The 22244-nt window shown below is 64.7% G+C and overlaps 2 protein-coding genes across 3 annotated transcripts in view; both read right to left on the bottom strand.

The window, feature by feature from the left end:
* Positions 1 to 22244, bottom strand: part of ATP6V1B1 (ATPase H+ transporting V1 subunit B1) — a 28168-nt gene that overhangs the window by 2201 nt on the left and 3723 nt on the right. For both annotated transcript variants that reach the window (XM_068679468.1, XM_068679469.1), the window contains exons 2-14: positions 16694 to 16749; positions 15700 to 15798; positions 14355 to 14448; positions 13203 to 13280; positions 12920 to 13059; positions 11854 to 11955; positions 11680 to 11777; positions 11432 to 11555; positions 11170 to 11320; positions 10616 to 10698; positions 10362 to 10466; positions 9758 to 9887; positions 9488 to 9643 (exon numbers count right to left, since the gene is read on the bottom strand). In XM_068679468.1, coding sequence (XP_068535569.1) covers positions 9488 to 9643; positions 9758 to 9887; positions 10362 to 10466; positions 10616 to 10698; positions 11170 to 11320; positions 11432 to 11555; positions 11680 to 11777; positions 11854 to 11955; positions 12920 to 13059; positions 13203 to 13280; positions 14355 to 14448; positions 15700 to 15798; positions 16694 to 16749 — 1416 coding nt within the window. The remainder of the gene's footprint in view (positions 1 to 9487; positions 9644 to 9757; positions 9888 to 10361; positions 10467 to 10615; positions 10699 to 11169; positions 11321 to 11431; positions 11556 to 11679; positions 11778 to 11853; positions 11956 to 12919; positions 13060 to 13202; positions 13281 to 14354; positions 14449 to 15699; positions 15799 to 16693; positions 16750 to 22244) is intronic.
* LOC137855377 (shootin-1-like) lies at positions 2189 to 9060 on the bottom strand. Its single transcript, XM_068679467.1, has 16 exons — positions 8658 to 9060; positions 7749 to 7846; positions 7523 to 7574; positions 7125 to 7219; positions 6538 to 6658; positions 6081 to 6178; positions 5749 to 5830; positions 5424 to 5518; positions 5023 to 5169; positions 4660 to 4813; positions 4440 to 4545; positions 4060 to 4109; positions 3810 to 3919; positions 3472 to 3519; positions 3155 to 3350; positions 2189 to 2980 (listed from the first exon to the last, which is right to left on the bottom strand). Exons 1-16 carry the CDS (start codon positions 8689 to 8691, stop codon positions 2733 to 2735), a joined length of 1734 nt encoding a protein of 577 aa, XP_068535568.1. The 5' UTR covers positions 8692 to 9060; the 3' UTR covers positions 2189 to 2732.

Here is a 22244-nt window from a genome sequence, read left to right as displayed (position 1 = left end):
TTTTTATCCTGACCCCGCTGCGTTCCCTCGGCAGTTCTGGTCGTCCTCAACCACTACCTGGCCTTCCAGTACTTCGCAGAGGAATATTACCTGTTCTCCGAGGTGAGAAAAGTAGAAAAAGTACTTTTTCTTTTAAAAAAAAAGTACTTTTTAATTTTTTTTCTAGGAAAAGTAGAAAAAATCCTACTTTTTAAGGTTTTTTTTTACAAGCTAAACCCAAACCACCTCCTGCTTGGGATAATCGCTCCTCGTTTCACGCCTCGGGCACGCTGATTCTTCTGTCCTCACACCTGCAGGGGGGGGTGGAGGCCCGGATCCACCCCGGGTTCTCCTTAAATCTCCTTAAACCCGACCGAAAATTTGGGTATTTATTTCCTCGCCGCCCTGTGCTCTGCCTGCAGGTCCTCGCCTACTTCACCTTCTGCCTCTGGTTGATCCCTTTTGCTTTTTTCGTCTCCCTGTCGGCCGGAGAGAACATCCTGCCGTCCACGGTGCAGCCTGGAGGTGAGTTTTGGGGGGGGAAATCCTGCCCAAATCCTACCCAAATCCTCCCAAAACCGGGGCAGAAAGGAGCTCTGCTGCCTGGGGGGAGGCTGCTCCGGTTTTGGGGCAGGTTGGGGGCTGGGGGGGGGATGCTTTGCTCCAGTCCTTGCGCTCTGGAGCTCTCGCTGGGCTTTCCCCTCGTGCTTCAGCCTCAGAATCAGAGGATTTGGGCTGCCTGTGGGGCTGGGACAGCCCAAACGGGAGCAAAATACAAAAAAAAACCCACTCGTGCGCTGCCCCAAACCGCAGGACCTGCCCCAAAATCGCTGATTTTGGTTTTTTCTTCCTTTTTCTTCTCAGATGACGTCGTCTCCAACTATTTCACCAAGGGAAAGAGGGGCAAGCGCTCCGGCATCCTCCTCATCTTCTCCTTCATCAAGGAGGCCATCCTGCCCAGCCGGCAGAAAATTTACTGAGCAAAATGCGCCGAGGGGCTGCGGGGCAGCGCGGCACTGAACGGGCTCTGCTGACGTCCTGGGACTGCCTGCGAGGAGGAGGAGGAGGAGGAGGGTGAGGAAGGTCCGGTGCCCCACGCAGAGACCCGCCAGGCACCGGCACCCCTTCCCGGTGCGAGGCTGGAGGCCGCGTGCTGTGGTTTGGCTCCCTCGGCACAGCGGCGGGCTGTTGACGTTTAACTGAGGTTTATACAGAGCCATTAATTAAAAAAAAAAACACAAAAAACAGAAAAAAAAAAAAAACAAAAAAACAAATTAACCAGCCTCTGGATGAGCCCCCGCGTCCCCGCCTGCTGGCACCGCGGCACGGGGAGCACCCCAGGACAGCAGGGGTGGAAGGAAAAAAGGAAGGAAGGAAGGAAGGAAGGAGCGCTTTTGGGTTTTTGATTTAATTTTGGAGATCTCCAACTTTGCCCTGGTTTTGCTGGAAAACTCCCCGAGGGGCCTGGAAGCTGCTGGCCGTGCCCCCTAAACCCGCCGATCTCCCTGATTTCCAGGTCAAAAAAAATAGATGATCCTGCTGAGAAGGAGGCGCGAGCCCTTTGTTCCTTCCTACGATCATTAAAAAAAATCCTTTTTTCCCTTTTTGTGCTTTGTTGTCGCTCCGCTTCGGCCTGGGGCAGAGCTGGGTTCCCCCCGGCTCCACGGGGTCGCGGTTCTGGGATGTTTTTTAAGGAGTTTTTAAGAAAACGGTGACGTTTTTTGCCTTATTACCTGCGAAGCTGGGTGCGGGGCTGCCCCTCCAGCCCCTATTCCCCGAGGACATCGCCTCCTGCGCCTGCGTCTTTTTGGGTTTTATTTCTGGAGAAGAAGGGGACGTCCCCAGGCGACCTCGGGGTGTGTGTGGCGAGGTTTTTACCCCAAAGCTGCAGCCTGCGGGCCCCCGTGGGGGTCAGGACGGGCTCGGCAGCCCACGGGGACGGGGTCAGGCTCCTCGTGCTGATCCCTGGGCATTTAGGATATATTTAGGATATTAATGACACCTTAATGGGGATTTTGAGGAGTCCCACAGCGGGATGACAGCGACCAAAACCCCGCGGATATTGAGCACCAGACGAAGCCACGCGGGCACGGTGCGCACCCTAATTAGCACAACGAGGCTCCATCAATCCCAACCATGCAAAAATGCGTAAATTTTGTAAATTTTTAACGGGGAGAATCCCTAAAATCCCACACCGAGGCGCGTGGCCCCCCGCCAGCCGCAGAGGGAAATTATTTATTTTATTTTTTTCCTGCAGGCAGAGAAGGAAAGCGGAGGCTGAGGGGGACCAAAGTCACCCCCCCGGTGCTGTGCCCGTCCCCGGGCACCTCCAGAATCCAGAATTGAGCCCCCCAGACCCTGCCCCTGGATGCTTTGGAGCATTTTGGGGGGGTTCCCGAGCTGCCCCCACTGCACCGTGGCCAAGGGCGACCCCCCCGGTGCCCCCCTGCTGGGGGCTTCGCTCTGCGCCCCAGCCCCCCGGCACCAGAGGGGGGCTGCGAAGGAGCCGGGGGGGGGCCGGTGCCACCTGGGTTTAATTAAAGCAGAAGGAAATGAGCACAAAGCGAGCCATAAATGTCCTCGTCCACCCCATTTGGCCGTGGCTGTCCCCTCTGGCCAGGACCCCCCCCCCGCTGCCCCCAGCATCGCCCCCCACCCAGTGTCCTTCCCCCAATTTTGGGCAGATTTCGTCTGCGTTGCCATGCCCGAGCCAGCAGCTGCGTCCTGGTGGCCCTGGGGACACGGCTGGTGGCCTAAGCAGGACGGACGGAGGGCTGGACAGACGGACAGCCCTGCTCCCCTCCGTCCGCCCCGCTCCGGGCAGGTTTGGGGTGGGTTTGGGGCTGCCCCTTCTCCTCCTTCCCCCCCCCTCCAGCCTGCCAGGCGCAGGGTCTGCTCCGGGAGATGCCGCCCACCGCCCGCGGGCGGAACTGGAGGGGGTCCCCGGCCCCGTCCCCGTGCCAGGGGCTGGGGGATGCGGCTCTGCCAGCGTCCTGGTGACCTGGGGAGGGACAAAGGGACAGAGGGGGGGACATCGGGGTCACAAGGGGCTGCTGTGAGCATGGGGACAGTGACATCAGGTCCTTGGTGATGGATCCGTGCCACCTACCCGAGCCCCAAACCCGAGCCCCAAACCCGAGCCCCAAACCCCTCTGCGCCCAACCCCAGCCCCTACCCGGCTCCGTCCTGCCCCCAGCCCCGGGGTCGGGGTCGGGGTTGGGGTTGGGGTCGGTGCTGTCCGTCCTGGGGGGGGACTCGGGGACATCAATGGCCCGGCGACGTCGCTGCAGGATGGCCTCCAGCTGCCTGTCCTGGCCCCGCACGCTGCTCCTGCGCCCGCTCGTCCTCCGGCTCGCCCTGCGCATGGCGCCCTAGGGGACGGCACAGCGAGCTGGGGGGCTGCGGGAACAGCCCCCCCCAGCTCCGTCTGGGTCACCCCATGAAGGGGGCACCCCCTCTGCCACCACCCCTTTTGGGGACACGGCTGCTCACCAGGATGCCCCGCAGCTCCAGCGCCGCGCTCCTCCGCTTGCTGGCTGACTGCGGGAGGAGGGGAGGAGATGTCACCGCGTCCCCCCCCAAACCCGCAGCCCCCCCCCCGTGCCCGTGGTCCCCAGGGACTGGGGAGCTCGGGGTTTTTTGGGATAATCCAGGATGGATGGGGAACCCTTGGGGTAAAGGCTCCAGCTCCCTGCCCGTCCCCATTTGCGCTGGGAGCAGCGATCCTACAGACCTGGCGCATGGGGAGCGGGGTCCTGACCCCCTTTTTGGTGCACCCAGCAGAGGCGGCTCCCCAAAAACACCCCGAGCCCCAGCCCCACGTCTCCTACCTGGCTCAGGGCCACCCGCTCCTTGGCGGGTCTCAGCACCACCCCGTTTTTTATCCTCTCCATCATCTCCTGCACGGCTCGGGCTTTGGCATCGCCAGGTCCCGGTTTCCCTGTGGGGGGAGCACCCCGCTGGGAGCCGTGCCGGGCAGGGGGGGGGGTGCTCCTGACTCCATCCGTGTCGGGAGCATCACCAGCAATCCCCTGGGAATTTGGGGGTGCCCAGAGCTTGGGGCCACGCTCTCGGACTTACGGTGCTGCGGGTTGGCCTGCCCCTTCCTCTGCCTGAGCGCCAAGAGGGGGCTGTGGGGGGGGGAGAGGGCTGAGATCCTGCAGGAGCTGCCCCCCCAGCCCTGCTCCCAACACAGCCCAAAGCAGCCAAACACACAGCCCGCACCCCCTGCTCCATCCACGGCACCGGCAAGCCCCCCACCCCATTAATTCCCCCCTCGGAGCCATCCCCACCTCACCCACCCCAGTGCCCAGCCAGAGCCCCCCCGGCACCGTGCCCAGCTCTGCCCCATCCTCCCCCTGCCCTCCTGGCACCCGCAGCCCCACCGTGTGTGTGGGGGAGCAGGATTTGTGCCCCCACAGCCCAGACCACCCCGAAGCCCCCCCCCGGGTGCCACTCACTCCACGGGGACGCTGGGCGCAGGCGGTGGCAGCGGTGGCGGTGGCGGCGGTGGCGGGGGCTCGCTCGGTGCCAGGTCCCCCTCCTGCTCCTCCTGCTGCGACCTCGCTGCCGTGGGGCCACATTTAGTGCTCAGAGGGGGGTGGGCGTTTTAGGGCTGGTTCCCCGTGCCCAGATGAAGCCCCCAGCCCCAAGGGGGGGGGGTCAGGGTGAAGCACCCACCGGCCGCCTCCAGCTCCTCCAGCCGCCCGCGCGCCTCCTGCAGCTGCGCCCTCAGCTCCTGCCTCCCCTCCTCGGCCTCAGCCAGCGCAGCCCTGGCCAGCTCCAGCTCCTCCTGCCTTGGCCGTGCACCCAGCTGCTCCTCCAGCTCCTTCACCTGCGGGCACACACGCGAGGGGCAGAGAATTTGGGGTCCTCCCCGGGCACCCCCACCCCGTGCCAAAGCGCACCGAGCGCCGGCCCACCCCTGGGCGCATTTCGGAGCACAAGAATGGAAATCCAAGGGGGGGAAAACCCCTCTTGGGGGGTGGAAATGGGTGCGTGGAGAGGTTTGGAGAGGTTTGGAGAGGTTTGGGGGTCCCTCACCTGCTGCTGGTGCTGTTGCCGAGCCTCCTCCAGCGCCCTGCTGAGGTTGCCCACCTCCTGCAGCGCCCGCAGCAGCTGGGCGCTGGGCGCCGCGCTCTGCAGCAGGATGCTGCTCTGCCTGCTCGCCTCCTTCTTCTCCACCAGCATCTGCCCCGGGGGGGGTCGGGATCGGAACGGGGCGGAGGCCGGCGCTCAGCCCCTCGCCAAAAAACCCCCCCAAAAAAACCCCAAACTCTGCGCTGCAGGGCGGCACCCCCGTGCGCCGCGATGGGCACGAGACTTTGCTTCCCTGCAGGATTTGGGGTGCTGCCCCCCCCCCTTCCCTGCCCTCTGATGGCTCGTAGGGTGCTGCCCCCCCCCCCTCCAGCACCCCAGGGTGCCCCCCCCCAGCCCACCCAAACCTTGTGGGCGAAGGCCTCGGCGTGCAGGCGCAGGTCCTGCTCCAGCTCCAGCTTCTGCAGCGCCTCGCAGTAATCCTGGGTGACCACCTGGGACACTGCCACGGGGGGGGGGGTTAAAATTGGGGTGTTGGGGGGGGGGGGGCACAAACCCCTCGGGATGCCCAAATCCCCGCTCAGGGGGTTCGGTATCCCCTCTGGTTTCCACTGGCTTCTTTCATCTGGGTGGTACTGGGGGTACTGGGGGTACTGGGGGCCATCCAGCACCTCCCTGGTGGGGCGCAGGGGGGGCAGGAGCGGTGCCCGGGGGGGTCAGCCCCCCCCTCACCTCTCTTGAAGGATTTGAGGGTCCTCTGGGATGAATCCAGGGCCGCCTTCAGGCTCTGCTTCTCCATCTTCTCCTTCTCCAGCTGCAGCAGGACAAACCCCCCCGTTGGCACCCCGGGTTTGGGGCCTGCTGCCCCCAGCCCCCCCCCAAAAAAACATCAGGGAGCGGGGCTGCACACGGAGGGCTCCTTCACCCCCCCCCAAAAAAAAAAAACATCCCCAGCTCAGCAAGGAGCAGGAGAAGAAGGGAAAAAGGGAAGGTGCTGGGGGGGCTCCGAGCCCCTTTGGGGGGGGGCAGAGGGGGTCCTGGGGGGGGGGGGGCTTCCCCCGTACCTGCTCCTGCAGGTCCCGGTTCTGCCTCTGCAGCTCCTGGACCTGGATGCTCAGCTCCTTCTTCTCCACCAGCAGCCAGGAGAGCTTCTCCTGCAGACCTGGAGCAACAAAAAAAAAAAAGAAAAAGAAAAAAAAAAAAAGGGGTGGGGGGTGCACGGGGGGTGGCCAAGGGGCCAGCAGCCCCCTCCTCCCCCAGGCCACAAACAAAACTGAAATCGTGAGCGTGGGGAAAAGAGAAGAGGGCAGGGGGGAAGTGGGGCTGCGGCGTTTTCATTTCGCCTTTCTCCCTCGTCCCAGCGTTTCCCGGAGCCAGGAGAGCCACGGGATTAATTAATTAATTAGCTAATTAACTAATTAGCTGATTTTGTGACCACCGCTATGGGAACGGCGGCAGGAATGAGCGCAGCTGGGGGCAGAATTCACCGAAATTCGTGCGGAAATAGGGGCAAAAACTCACCCTTGAGCTCCTCCTGGGTAGGGTCGGGGCTGGGGTCCCCCTCCCCGGCCACGTCCCCGTCCCCTGTGCGGGGCGGCAGGGCCAGGCTGAGCCGCTTCAGCTTCGTGTTCTCCTTCTGCACCTGGGGGGGGGGGCCGGGGGGGTCGCTGCTGGAACCCTGCCGGGGGCTGCCCTGGGGGTCCCCAGGGCTGGGAGGGCACCAGCAGGGTCCTGACCCCACTGGGAAATCCCAAAATCCCCCCCCAGGTGCGTGGCTGCAGGGGGCACGGAACGGAAAGGGCTTCTCCCATTGCAGGAAAAATTAGTGAAAACGGTGGAAATTTGCCTCATTTTTTTATTTGCCTCCATGCACACCAAAAATGCCAATTCCAGCCCCATTCCTGGGGCGGAAATCGAAGTTTTTGTGCACAAAACTGCTGCTGACATCCTTGGGGGACACGACCCCCCCATGGCCCCACCAGGCAGCGCCCGGCTTTGGGCACGGCGGGGACGCAGCTTGGGCAGGAGCTGTGCCCACAATACTGCCCAAATTCCCTGAAACCACCCCAAAAAAATGAGGGCGGGGGGGGGTGCGGGGGGGTCCCTACCTGTGCCGCGTACGCCTCGGCTTGTTGGCGACACGTCCTCTGGATCTCACACTCTGCCTCCAGCGCCGAGAGCTCGGCCAGCAGCGCCTGCGAGGCTGCGGGGAGGGGGGGGCCATGGCTCAGCACCCCCCCACACCCCCTTTTTACCCCCCTCTTTCTGCCCCCCCCCTATGTTCCCCCCCCTTTTTCTGCGCCCCCCGGCACCCTGCGCCCTCTCCGGCGCTCACGGCACCGGGGACGTGCGTTTGGGGTGCGCTCCCCAAGCCGCTCCCACCTCCTCCATCCCCAGCAAGGGGTTTGGGGAGGGGGGGCGGGGGGTGCGCAGCCCCCCCAGCCCCACACACGGGGTTGTGCCGTGGGGCCAGGGGTGCTCGGGAGGAATCGGGAGCTGCTCTCACCCTGCTGGAAGTCGTCCAGCCACGCTCTCGCTTCGTCCTCCTCGGAGAGGGTCTGGGGGGGGGGGGGAGGTAGTGCCCAGTGTGAGCCCCAAGACCCCAATTTTATGGGGCTGCCGGGGTGGGAAGAGCCCGGTGAGAGCATCCCGGGGACAAGATCCTCTCTTGTCCCCTCCAAATTGCAAGGGGAGGAGGGAAATAAAGCAGAAAACGAGCCCACGAGTGACACCTGGACCATGGCTGCCTCCTCCTCCTCCTCCTCATCTTCCTCCTCGTCCTTCTCCTCCTCCTCCTCCTCCTCCTCGCTGCCCTCTGACTCCACGATGGCTGCGGGGGAAGCGAAACACGGCCGGAGGTTTCGGATGCAGGTGGGAAAAGGTTTGTGCTCCGTTCCCAACCTGCTGGGACCCCGGGGTGGCCGGGGCGTCCCGCACCCACCAGTCCCAATTTCAACACAACCAGTTTGCCACTGGTCCCAGTTTCCCCCCCTGCTCGCCAAACCTTGCACGGGGACAGCCCGGGGACCCCAGAGAAAGGCGCTGCCTGCTCTGCCCCATAAAACAACGGGATCAGGGTGGCCCACGGCCACCCAAACCCCCCCGTGCACCCCAATTTTCCTGCATTTCCCCCCCCCGGACCAGCTCCCAGAGCAGGCAGGGGCCGCGGTGCGTCACGGGCTGCGGGGCAGGAACCCGGCACCTGCCCCTGACCCTTTTCCTGACAGCCCTAATCTGGTGGGGAATGCGCTGCGGCAGCCAAATCCCCCCCCTTGGTAATCCCCCCCCCGCCACCAGGACCCGCAGCCACCTGCAGGGGACCCCCAGGACCCGTGCCAGGGACGGGGAAGTTTGGGCAGGTTTTGGGGCTGTGCCCCCCACATCCCATACGGATGGAGAGACGGGGGGGCAGACACACAGACACCCCCCGTGCCATACATCTAAACGCAGCCCCAAATCACCCCTCCCAGACCCCCCCAAATCCCCCAGGGGTTGGCTGCACCCTGCGGAGCCCTTTGGGGAGCGCAGGGCCCCCCAAAACCCACGGGGACACCCTTCCCTCGGGTCGTGCCACCACTTCTGGCTGCCCCCAAACCCCCGGGAAGGGAAAGGGCCGGGACCCCAGACCCACAGAGCCTCACCTGCCAGCTGGGTGCTTTCCCCAGCCCAATCCATGGCAGCAGCAGTGCCGGTGCCCCCCCGGAGCCCCCCGGTCCCGTGGCCGCCTGCTCCCAGCTCCCCGGCGCTCGTCCGCTCGCCGCAGGGAAGTGAAACCCCGCTGCAAGGCTCAGCTGCTGCCCCTGGGCGTGCAGCAGCAGCTCGGGGCCGAGCACCCCAATCCCCACGGGGATTTTCCTGCTGCTGCTGCAGCCCTGGGGGTGCCGGTTCGGGGGGGAGGTTGTGGGGGGCACAGCGGGACCCCCGGCCAAAGGGCTTTGTGCAGCGGGAAGGTGCCGGGGGGACGCGCTGCTGCAGAAGGGGAGTGGGAACCGAAACTCGCTCTGCCCCAGCTGCAAGTCACATATCCCTCGGGGCTGAGCCTTTTTGGTGCAAAAATGAAAGAAAAACACCTTCGCGGGGGCTTTAAACCCCCTGGGTCCTCTCAAAAAAAGAAAAGGAGCTGTAGTTTAACGAGACACCCAGGCAGTTCCTGCAGCCGAGCACGGAGCTGGGCTGGGTGGGCTGCTGGAGCCCGTGGGGCTGGCTGTGGGGAGCAGCAGCGTGGGGCAGGGCCTGGCCCTAATTCCTGGGGGGGGCACAAGGTGGGACAGCAGCGCCAGGATGCCACGGGGCAGTGCCATGGGGAGGAACGGGGCAGGGCGAGCTCGGAGCCGGGGTGGGAAGGAGGAGCGCACAGCTTAGGTTGGAGATCACACTGCTTTATTGCGCACGGGACGGAGGTTTCTGGCAATTTCCTTCTCGTTTGGGTTGGAAACGGGAAGTTTTTGGGCAGCAGCAGCTCACAGCGCCGTGCTGGTCGCCTGCTGGCCCCCAGCCTTGGCCTCGCGGGGGTAATACTCGGCCAGGATGGGCTCGGGGATGCGCTTCAGCAGCTGCTTGGGGAAGATGCGCAGCAGCTGCCAGCCGATGTCCAGCGACTCGAAGATGCTCCGGTTCTCGTAGGGGCCTGGGGGAGAAGCAGGGAGGGCAGTGCAAGGGGGTGGGCAGCGCCGGGCTCTGCCCCATCCCATCCCATCCCATCCCATCCCATCCCATCCCATCCCGTCCCACGCAGCCGTACCCTGGGTGATGAACTGCTTCTCGAACTTCTGCAGGAACTCCAGGTACAGCAAATCGTCAGCCGACAGCGCCTCCTCCCCGACCACCGCCTTCATCGCCTGCACGTCCTTGCCGATGGCGTAGCAGGCGTACTGGGGGGGGCAGGGGGTGCCGTCAGGACAGACGGACACCCCCAGCAGCCCCGGCAGGAGCAGCGCAGCTGGAGGCTGCCCGGCTTGGGAAAATGCCACCCTGGGCTTGGCTGCTTGCCCCCGGCTCGTGGCACGCTTGGGGACACCCTGAGCAGGGTCTGCGTGGGCATTTGTGGGCATTTTTTGACCCCACAGCACCAAAACCCAGCAATTTGTGCTCAGTGAGCAGCGTCCTGCTGGCTGTCTCGCTCCTGCAGCAGGGCAAGGCACAGCCGTGCGTCCCCTGCGCCCCGCTGGGACTTTGCGCCCTGGGGACTTCCAGCGTCCCAGGCCAGGCACCTCCGCACCTCCAGGAGAGGCTGGGTGCCAAAACGAAGGGCTCCAGCCCACGATGAGCCAAATCTCGGCCCACAGCCAGGGGAGGAGGGGGCTGCAGCAACAACGGGTGCCGCTGCCCTCCCGCCCAGCCCTTACCAGCTGGTTGGAGACGTCGCCGTGGTCCTTCCTGGTCATGCCCTCCCCGATGGCCGACTTCATCAGACGGGAGAGCGAGGGCAGCACGTTGATGGGGGGGTAGATCTGTGGGGTGACAGGCACGGTCCCACACTGCCAGCCCCCTTGGCCCCCTAATTTCCCCCCCCCAAGCCCCGGTGCACCCGGCATCGCCGCGCTCCCCAGCCCAGGGGCACGGATCCGGACCCATCCCCGAGGCGGTGCCAGGAACAAACCTGGCGGTTGTGGAGCTGCCGGTCCACGTAGATCTGCCCCTCGGTGATGAAGCCCGTCAGGTCGGGGATGGGGTGGGTGATGTCTGGGGAAAGCAGGCGGCGTGAGCACAGCTGCTCCGTGGGCACGGCCACGGCACCGGCCACCAGCCCGGGGCGCATGGAGCTGTGCCACCGGAGGACGCAGCGGGGAACAGGAGCAGGTCCCGCAGCACAGGGCAAGCGAGCACTGGGTTTAGATCCGTGGGGGTGTGTGTGCGCCCCTGGGGGTGCCTGCGTGCCCCCCATGCACATGTGCCCACCCCACCCACGCTCTGGCTGCGGCGTAACACCATGCACCACCACGCTCTGCCTGGGTTGGCGCAGGGGGAAAAAAAGTTGGCGTGGGGAATAAAGAAACCAAAAAAGAAACCAAAAGTTGCTACAAAACAACACAAAAAAGCCGTGGCAGATCCCCCAAGCTCCCCCAAAACAGCTCGAATAAACCAGCCTGGCATTTCCCAGCCCTGTGGTTTCCCATGTCCCCGTGTCCCCGCGCACCCCGGGGTGACGCTCACCATCGTTGGGCATGGTGAGGATGGGGATCTGCGTGATGGAGCCGTTCCTGCCCTCCACGCGCCCGGCGCGCTCGTAGATGGTGGCCAGGTCGGTGTACATGTAGCCAGGAAAGCCGCGGCGCCCGGGCACCTCCTCCCTGGCTGCCGACACCTGCGGGATGAGGGGGGCTGCGGGCGGTGCTGGAGGGGGCAGCGGGGCGAGCAGAGGGGGTCTGGGGACGTGGGGATGGGGAGCTGGGAGGGGGCTGAGGGTGGCACCGACCTCGCGCAGGGCCTCGGCGTAGGAGCTCATGTCCGTCAGGATGACCAGCACGTGCTTCTCGCACTGGTACGCCAGGAATTCGGCCGTGGTGAGCGCCAGGCGTGGGGTGATGATGCGCTCGATGCTGCGGGGAGAGGGGCTGGGGATGTTGGGGGGCTGCGGGGGGGAAGCACCCGGCGCCTGCAGCACCTCCCGGCAAGAGGAGGAAGAGGAGGAGGAGGAGGAAGAAAACCCCCCGGGGGACTCACGTGGGGTCATTGGCCAGGTTGAGGAAGAGGCAGACGTTCTCCATGGAGCCGTTCTCCTCGAAGTCCGACTTGAAGAAGCGCGCCGTCTCCATGTTCACCTGCGGGGCGAGCGGCTCAGCGGGGTCCCCCCACACAATTTGGCTTTGCCAAGGTCCCCTCCCGGTCCTGACTCACCCCCATGGCCGCGAAGACGATGGCGAAGTTGTCCTCGTGATAATCCATCACGTCCTTGGATTTCTTCACCAGGCCGGCCTGCCGGCAGATCTGCGCGGCGATCTGCAGCGGGACGGGGCGGGTGTGCACCATGGGGGGGCCACATCCATACCGGGACCACGGCACGGCCCCACGGCACGCCCAGACCCCCTTGAGGGGCAGGGGGTGCCGCTGGGGCACAGCCAAAGAAGGAGGAAGCATCCCCAAAACGGGCACCGGCATCCCCAGCCGCCCACCCCGCGGCCGTCCCCGCTGTCCCCAGGTGCCCCGCAGAGGTTGGGACCCCAGGGACCTGGCGGGGGGGGGGACACACGGGCAGCTGTGCCCCATCGCCGTGCCACCGTGCCCTTCGTACCGAGCCCCGGCTCGGCCGTGTGAACTCTCCCCTGTCACTCCCGATCCGTCAGGGACATTTTTCTGTCCCACTGCATCACCGTCTGGCGCTGCGCCCTGCCGCTGCTGCGGGGGGAGCGAGGGGCTGCGCTCCCTGACCCCGTCCCTGTCCCTGTCCCTGTCCCTGTCCCCAGCCACCCAAGCCCGGTGGTTTTGGTGCAGCGCCCATCACTCAGAGGATGCTGGGGGGGCTCTGCAGCCCCCACCCCACACTCGGGGCACCCCACATCGGGGGCACCCCTCATCGGAAAACCCCACGGCTCATCTTATGGAGAATCACAGAATATCCCGAGTTGGAAGAGACCCACGGGGTCCCAAAAATTCAGGCCATGACACAGCTCTACCCAAAAATTCAGACCGTGTGACTGGGTGCGGAGCCCAAACGCTTCCTAAACTCCAAAATCTCTGCCCCATAGCGCGGCTCTTGGCTTAATGGGGTAGCAAAGGGGGCACTGCGCATGGGGAAACTGAGGCACCCCAGTGGTGCGCCTGGCACCCACCCTGCACGGCGTGGACGTGGCAGATCCCAGCCCCACGCAGAGCCAGGGCAGGGGGCCAGGATCCTAAAACTCCCCCCCCGCTGCGTCCCCGTGCCAGGGGCTCGTGGCCCCGCTCTGCCCCGTGGGGCACCCACCTCGTTGTGGGGGAGGCCGGCGGCGGAGAAGATGGGGATCTTCTGCCCCCGGGCGATGCTGTTCATCACGTCGATGGGCGAGATCCCCGTCTGGATCATCTCCTCGGGGTAGATGCGCCCGTGGGGGTTGATGGGCTGGCCTGGAGGAGGAAAGGCCGGTGGGGCACCCCAAAAAACACAAAATGTTAACGGAATAATAATTAGAATAATTAATAGGCTATGGAATAACTCATAAGGAGCCCTTTTCGGACCCGCGCGGCCACCCGGTGCCCGCGCCCGTTACCGTTGATGTCCAGAAAGTCCTCGGCCATCACCGGGGGGCCGCTGTCGATGGGTTTGGCGGAGCCGTTGAAGACACGACCTGCAAGGAGAGGGCTGCTGGGGACCGGGGACAGGAGGGGACGGGGCTGCTGTGCCCCCCCCCCGGGCTCTCGGCAGCGCTGGGGTGAGAGGTGGCTGAGGCTGAGCTGCGCCTTCGTGGAAAAGCAGCGCTTTGGGTCCCCGGAGGGTGCCCCCAGCCCCAACCCCTGCTGGCCATTTCCAGCGTGAAGCCCCAAAACGGCTGCCCCGGGCAGCAGCTCAAGGGGCTGCGATGCTGCTGGGTGTGGAAATGGAACTGGGGAGCACCCAAGGGTGCCACGGGGTGTGGGCCAGGTCCCCACAGCCCTCCTGATGCCACCCACGCCACCTTCTCCCCGGGTTGGGGTGACACCGAGGCACCCCAACGTCCCCAAAACGGCTCCGGGGGGTGCCAGAGGGTTCCCAAACAGCTCCGGCACTGCAGCTCCTGCCCAACCTCCCCATCGAGCGGCTCCGCTGGGGATCGATAGCTCCGAAGCCCCCCACCTGCCGCCCCTATAGGGCCACGGGGGTCGGGGCAGCGTTGCGGGTGTCAGAGCACATAAAGATCACGGCGGGGATGGGAACGGGGGCGAGGGAGCGCCGAGCATGAAAGGTCAGCAGCCTTGGCGCTGGCTGGGCACGCAGGCAGCGGTGGCACGGGGGGGGGGGGGGCTTTATTTTATTGACTGCTTTTCCCTTTGCTTTGCTTTATTGACCGTTTTCCCTTTGTTTTGCTTTATTGACCATTTCCCTCGCCGCCGCTGTCGCCGCCGGTCCCGGTGGCACCAGGGTCAATAAAGCAAAGCACCTGAAGAGCACCGAGGGTGGGACAGATCCTACACAGCCCCCCCCCTCCCTGCCCAAACCCTACAGGGGATATGGGGACACCCCGGCCGGGATGGGGACACGGAGCCGTGGCGCTCAGCACCGTGCCCCCTGCCCTTTTTACCGCTGCCCTTTTCGGGTTTTCCCCGCTCCCCACGAGCTGGGAAGGAGATGGCAGGAGACAGCCAGGAGGGAACGGGGCCCAGCACCCAGCACCTTCACCCCGTACAACCTGGGACCAGGCAGGGTTTGGCTGAGCCGGGCTTACCGAGCATGTCCTCAGACACCGGCGTGCGCAGGATGTCCCCGGTGAACTCGCAGGAGGTTTTCTTGGCATCGATGCCCGACGTTCCTTCAAACACCTGCAGGGAACGGGACACACGAGGTGCCCTTAGGGCATCCCTGGGGGCGCAGGGGGGGTGGTGACACCCAGCGCTGGCTCTGGGCACCCCCTGGGTCACACCACCCGGCAGCTGCCCCCGAGCCGGCACACGAGGGCACGCACGTCCGTGCGCCTGGGTAAATATTTCCCAACCTGTAAAGCGTCACTGCAATAAATTCCAAAGCTGCTGGGAATTCACCAGCTTGCACCCTATAAATTCATGCTGGAGGCTTGCACCCTGAGCCCTCAGACCCCTGGGTGGCTCCGAAGCACCCCCAGGGGGGACGAGGTGCTCGTGGCAGCGGGGAGCGCAGCAGCCCCGTGGCGAGACCCCATCGCGGCGCTGCCCCTAGCAGGGAAGGGAAACCCAAGGCACTTTCAGCCGTATAATATTTGACACCGTTTGTATTAATTAACCTCCAGGCTGCTGCTTTAATTAGAGCCGGGGGCCCCCCCGGAGCTTTGGGAAAGCCGGGGCACGCAGCGGGGTGACGGCGCGGTGCCTGCAGGTGCGTGCCCGCGGCTCTGCCTGCCAAAGCTCCTGCCAACGGAGCCTTTTTTCCTTTTTTCCTCCTTTTTTCCTTCTTTTTTTCCTTTTTGAGGCTGACTCCCTAATAGGATTAAGAGGGTGCTGCAAAGGTCTGGGCAGCATTAGAGGGGCGAAGCTCGGCAGCGAGGTCCCGCACAGGTCGCCCCCACAGCCACCTCCGTTCAGCAACCCGAGGCACGGACTGCGCTGGCCTGGTGATGATGAAGATGATGATGAAGATGATGATGATGGTGAGCAAGGACTGGGGCCGCCTGGGCAGGATGATCCCTTTGCCTACAGAGGGCCCTGATGCTCATGGGGACCCCCCCAGCTTTTGGGAGCCCCCAGCCCCAACCACTTGCCCGTGGGGCGCATCGGGGCAGAGGGCTGGTGGCCATGGGGTGACAGCGGGGGGGGGTCTGCAGATTTTCTTTTTGGGAATTTGGCCCCCAAACGCTGCCGCTGGGAGCCAGCTGGGTGCCAACCCCATCCCCACACGTGCCACGCCGCGACCCCACGCTCGAGGTGCCAGGAGCTGGAGGGCCAGAACCACGGCTCCTGCCTGTCCCCGGACACCCAGTCGCGGCCACCAGCGCCCTGCGGGCTGGGACAGCCACCACTGGAGGGGGACAGAGCCCCAGGACAGAGCCCCAGGACATAGCCCCGGGCTGTGCCCTGCAGCCCCCTGCCCGCTGCACTCACCTGGACGATGGCTTTGGAGCCCACCACCTCCAGCACCTGCCCGCTGCGGCTGGTGCCGTTGGGCAGCGTGAAGTTGACGATCTCGGCATACTGGGCAAACTGGGAGGGGGGACAAACCAAGGTGGGAGGTCAGGGTGGGATGGTTGGGATCACGGCGCAGCCCCCCACGCCTCCCCACGCACCCCACTCCTCCCCAGAGGCTCAGAAAGGAGGAGGAGGAGGAGGAAGAGCGAGGGGAAGGTGCCGCCTCGCCAGCCCCAGCCCGGAGCGTGCCCGGGTGCCCCCGGCTGTGCCGCCTGCCCCGTGCCCCCCCAGGAGGGGAAGCCAAGCCGTGTCCTGCTCTGGGGACAACATCCGAGGGGGGTCACCCCATGAGAGCCTGCCTGGCTCTGCTTTCTCCTCTCCTCTTCCTCCTCCTCCTCCTCCTCCTCCTCCTCTCCATGGATCCCCAGCTCGCGCTCAGCCGCCGCGAACTTTGGACTTTAATTCTCCTGCAAAAACCCCTGCGCAGAGGACAACAAAGCGAAGGGAACACCCGCCGCAGCCCAGCTCTTTCATGGAGCTTTTTAATTTCCATCCTGCCGCGCCCGGCGTGAAAGGGGCCATAGAAAGGAGCCGACAAAACCCCAGCCGCGCCCAGGGGACAGGGGACAGGGAACAGCCCAGGGGACAGGGGACAGCCCAGGGGACGGGGGTCGCGCTGCCCCATTGCCCACTCCCTGCCCCAAAAGGGGGCTGGCAGCCAGGCCCAGGTGGGGACAGCACGGTGCCCCCCCCCCAACCCCAAGTGGCACGGCCAAGGGGGTCACCCCCTGGCAGAGGGGGCTCCCCCCAACCACTGGGACTCGCTGGCACGGCCACCGAGTGAGCTGGTGGCCAAAGATATGTTGGGGTCCTGTGTCCCCATGGGAGGGGACAGCTGGGGACATCCACCCCCCGGTGGGGCGATGCTGCCCCCCTTCCAGCCCCGTGGCACCGAGGGGGGGGCTCTCACCTTCACGTTGTCCAGCACCACCAGGGGTCCATTGACGCCGCACACCGTCCTGTAGGCTGTGGGACAAGGACACCGTCAGCCCCCGGGGACCACGGGGATGCCCCCAGCCCGCTCCCCACATCGCCACCCCCAGCCCGTGGGCACGGCACAGGGGGGTCCCGGGACACAGACACGACCCCACCGTGCCCGGGGTGCCAGGTTCAAATTCGGCTGCTGGACACAGCCCCTAGGAAAGCTCCCTTTCCACCCCACAAGTTCCATCTCAAGTTGGCATCGAAATATTTAAATAAAAACGTGCAGAAAGAGAGGAAACGGGCAACCTCAGCCTCCAAACGCGCCGCACGTGCAGCCGAGCGAGCGCCGGGGCTGTCGCTTCGCACGCAGCAGGGAATCGAAACAAAACGACATTTAGAGCCCAAAATGAGTCAGGGCTGACAGCCTGCCCCGGCACAGCCGGGAGTTTTCGCTCCAGGAGGCGGAAAGCTCGTGTGCCAGTCGATATTTTCCAGGTTTGCGTGGCACCGAGTCGCCGAGGTTGGGGAGCGGGCGAAATGAAACCTGGGGGGGGAAATGAGCAAGGAAACGAGGCGCAGGACGCACAGCTCCTCGGGGCAGGATGGGGACTGTGCACCCATGGCACGGTGACAGCCCCGCACCCCGAGGTGTCCCCACCCCCCAGCATCCTGCAACTGGGGGGCCCTGGGGCAAGCCCGAGTCCCCAGCCCCATTTGGGGACGCGGACCCCTCCAAGCACCCAGCTCTGAGCCCTTTTTGGGACAGGCTCCAGGCAGGACCCCGGTGGGATGTGCCACCCAAAGGGTCCTCTGCCACCCAAGCCCCTGCTGCAAGCCGCGGGGCACAGCTTGCCCCAAAAAACCCCCCGGGGTGGGCAGTGGGAGATGGATCCCAGCAAGCATGGGACGGGCTCTGGGGGGCACTGGAGGGGCCAGAACCTTGTGGGGTCGGGGTGTCCCTGCAGGAGGACCCGGGGCACAGCCAGCAGGGGGTGGCTTGGGACGAGGCGGGGGTCCCAGGGGACCTCTCCAAGTGACCCAAAGGCGGGGAGCACCCACGGGGCTGACCACAGGGACCCCAGGGGGGTTCACACGGGTTCACAAACCCCATGTGCAGGTGCTGGGGAACTGCTCCAACCCTAAAGCTGCTCCTTGATCATTTCCCCGATGTGTCAAACGCCGGAACGCCTGCCACGGCGGGGCCTGGCTTATGCTGACCCCGCGGGGCCCTTTCAGCCCCCCTGCCCTCTCCTCTCGCACCGGGCTCTCTCATTTCCTCATGATCCTAATAGGATTGGAGAGGCCGGGCCAGCTGGCGAGCTCGCGGCCCCCTCCCTCCAGCTGCGGGGATGGGTGGTCTATAGGGCATGGGGACCCTCGCCACGGTGTCCCCACGGTGTCCCCACAACCAGGGCTGCCCGGGGACGGTGTCCCCACGGCTCATGCGTGGGTAGGATCCGTCCCCAGAGCCGAGCGGGGCACGGGGAGCTGCCCCCATCCCTCTTGGAGCCCTCCCCATGCGCCCACCCTCGCGCCCCGGTGTTAATCCCCGCCACTTTTGCAATTAGCCGGCTCCTCGTTACCCAATTACGCCCCGCTCCTGCCCCCGCCAGCCCCCGCAGCCCATTCAGCAGCCTGGGGGACTGGAAAAAAAAAAGGGGGGATGGGGGGGGACCCAGCCGCCAATTTTCCTGCTTTTGTCCCTTTTATTCCCAAAGTGACCATTCTGCCTTTTATTTCCCCTTGACAAATATCCGCCCCGGCTTCCCTTCTCCTCGGGAGGTTTTTGTTGGGCTCTTTTCTTCTCTCCCCGCCACCGGAGCCACCCACGTGGGGCAACCCCACGGGCTCGGCCCCCTCCCCACCCCACGGGGGTCTGCGGGCACCCTGCTGCCTGCCAGCCCCTCGCCCACCGAGGGCACCGGAGCCGCCGGCTGCACCGCTCGGCACCCCCCGACCCCCCGAGCTCCTCGTCTGCTCCCCTCCTTCCCACACCCCAAATATCCCCGTGCCCTCCGGATGCAGGCAGGAGGCTGGGGGGGGGTCTTCCCGAGGGATATGGGGTTGATGGAGACCCCCCAGCCCCACAGCATCACTCTCAGCATCACGGCACCACGGATGCGGGCGGGGACCTCCGGGGCCACCCGGTCACCTGGAGCTGGAGCCCATGGGGAGCCTCCCCGGGGGGCTTCTGCAGTGTCCAGGAGGAAATTGGGGGGGACTGAGCCCCCCCAGAGGTGGGTGGGCAGGAGGACGGACGGACAGACAGACCCCATCGTGGGTCTGGAGGGGGGCGCAGGGGGGCTTTGTGCGCACACGTGGCTGCTCCTCACTGGGTCCGCTGAAAAACCCAGGGCGAAACTCTCCCAGGGGGCTCGGGGGGGGGTTTTTTTGGGGGGCTCACCCAGCCTGGCCCTGTTGGGGCCAACATTATGGAAACTTTAACCAGAAACGAGGGATTCTAAGGACAAATTCTTCATCTCCTACAACGCGAGGAGCGAATCGCAGCAGGAACGCGCCCAAGGGGCACCGCGCGGTGACACCCCCCCAAAATCTGGGGACACCCCCGGCTGGGGCACCTGCCCTCTGCACGTCCCACCAGGGGACGGGGGCAGCTCCCACCTGGAGCTCTCAGAGCATATCGCGACATATCGCGACAGCACCGGTGTCGTGACTGGGTTAGGGGCGAGCGAGGAGAAAGGGAAAGCGCCGAGAGCAGGGGGAGGAGGGAGGTGGGCGCGGGGGGGGGGTGGGGGAGAAGCCCCCCGCTACCGGAAAGCACTAATTTGGAAAGCACTAATTCGGATAATTAGGACGTTGAGCCGTTATGAAAAACCCAGCCCCGGAGCGGCGGGGTGGGTGGGCTGGGAATTGGGGGGGTCAGAGGGGGGGGCGGAGAGGGATTGGGGAAGGGGAGCCTGGCAAGCTGGCAGCCCCCTCCCCAAATTCGCAGCTGCTGTCGGATGCCATCGCCGTTGGCCCCCCCCCGCTCACGCACTATTAACTCCAGCGGCGGAGGGCAGGGATGGGGGGGCGAGGGGTGAGGGGGGGGCAGGCTGACAAAGGGCCCCCCCCTCGCTAATTGGTGCCGCTCGGCCCCCCTGCCCTCCCTCCGGCCCTCTGCCCCTGCCCCGGTGGGGACAGCTTAGGGCTCTGCTGCAAAGAGCAGCGCTGCCCGGCCCTCCTCAGCATCAGCCTCATCTTCATCCTCGTCCTCTTCCTCATCTTCATCCTCATCTTCACCCTCATCCTCATCATCCTCACTCTCATCTTCACTCTCATCCTCATCCTCGTCCTCTTTCTCATCCTCGTCCTCATCATCATTGTCATCCTCACCCTCATCCTCATCATCCTCACCCTCCTCTTCACCCTCATCCTCATCCTCATCCTCATCATCCTCATCCTCATCTTCACCCTCATCCTCACCCTCATCCTCATCCTCGTCCTCGTTGTCCTCATCCTCACCCTCACCTTCATCCTCATCATCCTCATCCTCTTCCTCTTCCTCATCCTCACCCATATCATCCTCATCCTCATCATCTTCATCGTCCTCATCCTCATCGTCCTCACCCTCACCTTCATCCTCATCCTCATCCTCACCCTCATCATCCTCACCCTCATCCTCATCACCTTCGTCATCCTCACCCTCGTCATCCTCACCCTCATCCTCACCCTCATCCTCCTCATCCTCATCCTCACCCTCATTCACATCCTCATCCTCACCACCCTCACCCTCGTCCTCATCACCCTCACCCTTATCCTCATCCTCACTCTCATCATCCTCACTCTCACCCTCACTCTCATCCTCACCCTTATCTTCATCATCCTCACCCTCACCCTCATCCTCCTCACCCTGCTCCACAGGACCCTGGGCACGGGGCAGAGCCTGGCACAGACACCCCTGTGCCACGGGCTCACCGGAGGCTGGGTTTGGGTCAATTTGGGCGACAAACCTGGTGTGTGGCTGCCACAACCAGCCCCAGGGTGGCCGGGTTGGTGCCCAGGACTCGTGCAAGGCTCAGCGCTGCCCAAGGGGGTCCCACATCCAAATTTCACACCCAAATTTTACCCAAAACGCTCGGCGAGGCCACTCGGGCATGGCACAGACCCCAGGACGGGGGGCACGGATCCGAGCTGCTGCCTCGAGGGCGACTTTGGGCACCTCGTGCGCCCCGAGGGCCACTTTGGGCACCAAGCCCTTGCCCCGAGGGCGACTTTGGGCACCTTGTGCGCCCCGAGGGTGACTTTGGGCACCTCGTGCACCCCGAGGGCCACTTTGGGCACCTCGTGCGCCCCGAGGGCCACTTTGGGCACCAAGCCCTTGCCCCAAGGGCAACTTTGGGCACCTCGTGCGCCCCGAGGGCGACTTTGGGCACCTCGTGCGCCCCGAGGGTGACTTTGGGCACCTCGTGCGCCCCAAGGGCCACTTTGGGCACCAAGCCCTGGCCCCAAGGGTGACTTTGGACACCTTGTGCGCCCCGAGGGCCACTTTGGGCACCTCGTGCACCCCGAGGGCGACTTTGGGCACCTCGTGCGCCCCGAGGGCGAATTTGGGCACCAAGCCCTGGCCCTGAGGGCCACTTTGGGCACCTCGTGCGCCCCGAGGGCCACTTTGGGCACCTCGTGCGCCCCGAGGGTGACTTTGGGCACCTCGTGCACCCCGAGGGCCACTTTGGGCACTTCGTGCGCCCCGAGGGCGACTTTGGGCACCTCGTGCGCCCCGAGGGCCACTTTGGGCACCTCGTGCGCCCTGAGGGCCACTTTGGGCACCAAGCCCTTGCCCCAAGGGCCACTTTGGGCACCTCGTGCGCCCCGAGGGCCACTTTGGGCACCTCGTGCGCCCCAAGGGCCACTTTGGGCACCTTGTGCGCCCCGAGGGTGACTTTGGGCACCAAGCCCTGGCCCCGAGGGCCACTTTGGGCACCTTGTGCGCCCCAAGGGTGACTTTGGGCACCTTGTGTGCCCCGAGGGCCACTTTGGGCACCTCGTGCACCCTGAGGGAGACTTTGGGCACCTCGTGCGCCCCCAGGGCAACTTTGGGCACCTCGTGCGCCCCGAGCCGAGCCCCGTGGGCTCCTCAAACTTTTCCGACAGTCCCTAAGTGACCGCTCTCCCCCTCGCACCCTGCCCATTGTGCGATGTGTCACTTTGTGCAGCGCTGTCAAACGGCGCGGGGCTGCCCAAGCCCCGCGAAGCCCCCGTGAAAAGCCCGGCGGGGGGCCAGGCACTATGCCACTAATTAGGGCCGCCGGGGCCGAGGGTTCCCATACACACCTGCACGGTCATGTGAGGGAGGGCGAAGAATGGCAGCGGCAGCCAAGCGTGAAGCAAACAACCAGCACGGAGAGAGGGGGGAAAAAAAAAGAAGTGGGGAAAGGAAAAAAAGAAATGGGGAAAAAAAAGAAATGGGGGAAAGAAAAAAAAAAAGAAATGGGAAAAAATGGGGAAAAAAAAAGATATGGGGAAAAAATGGGGAAAAAAAAAGAAATGGGAAAAAGAAAAAAAAAGAAATGGGAAAAAATGGGGGATAAAATAAA

The sequence above is a fragment of the Anas acuta genome, chromosome 4 (assembly GCF_963932015.1).
Source record: "Anas acuta chromosome 4, bAnaAcu1.1, whole genome shotgun sequence".
Taxonomy (NCBI): Eukaryota; Metazoa; Chordata; class Aves; order Anseriformes; family Anatidae; genus Anas; species Anas acuta.
Note: the sequence above shows the minus strand (reverse complement) of the source record. Positions and strands in the feature narration are given on the sequence as shown.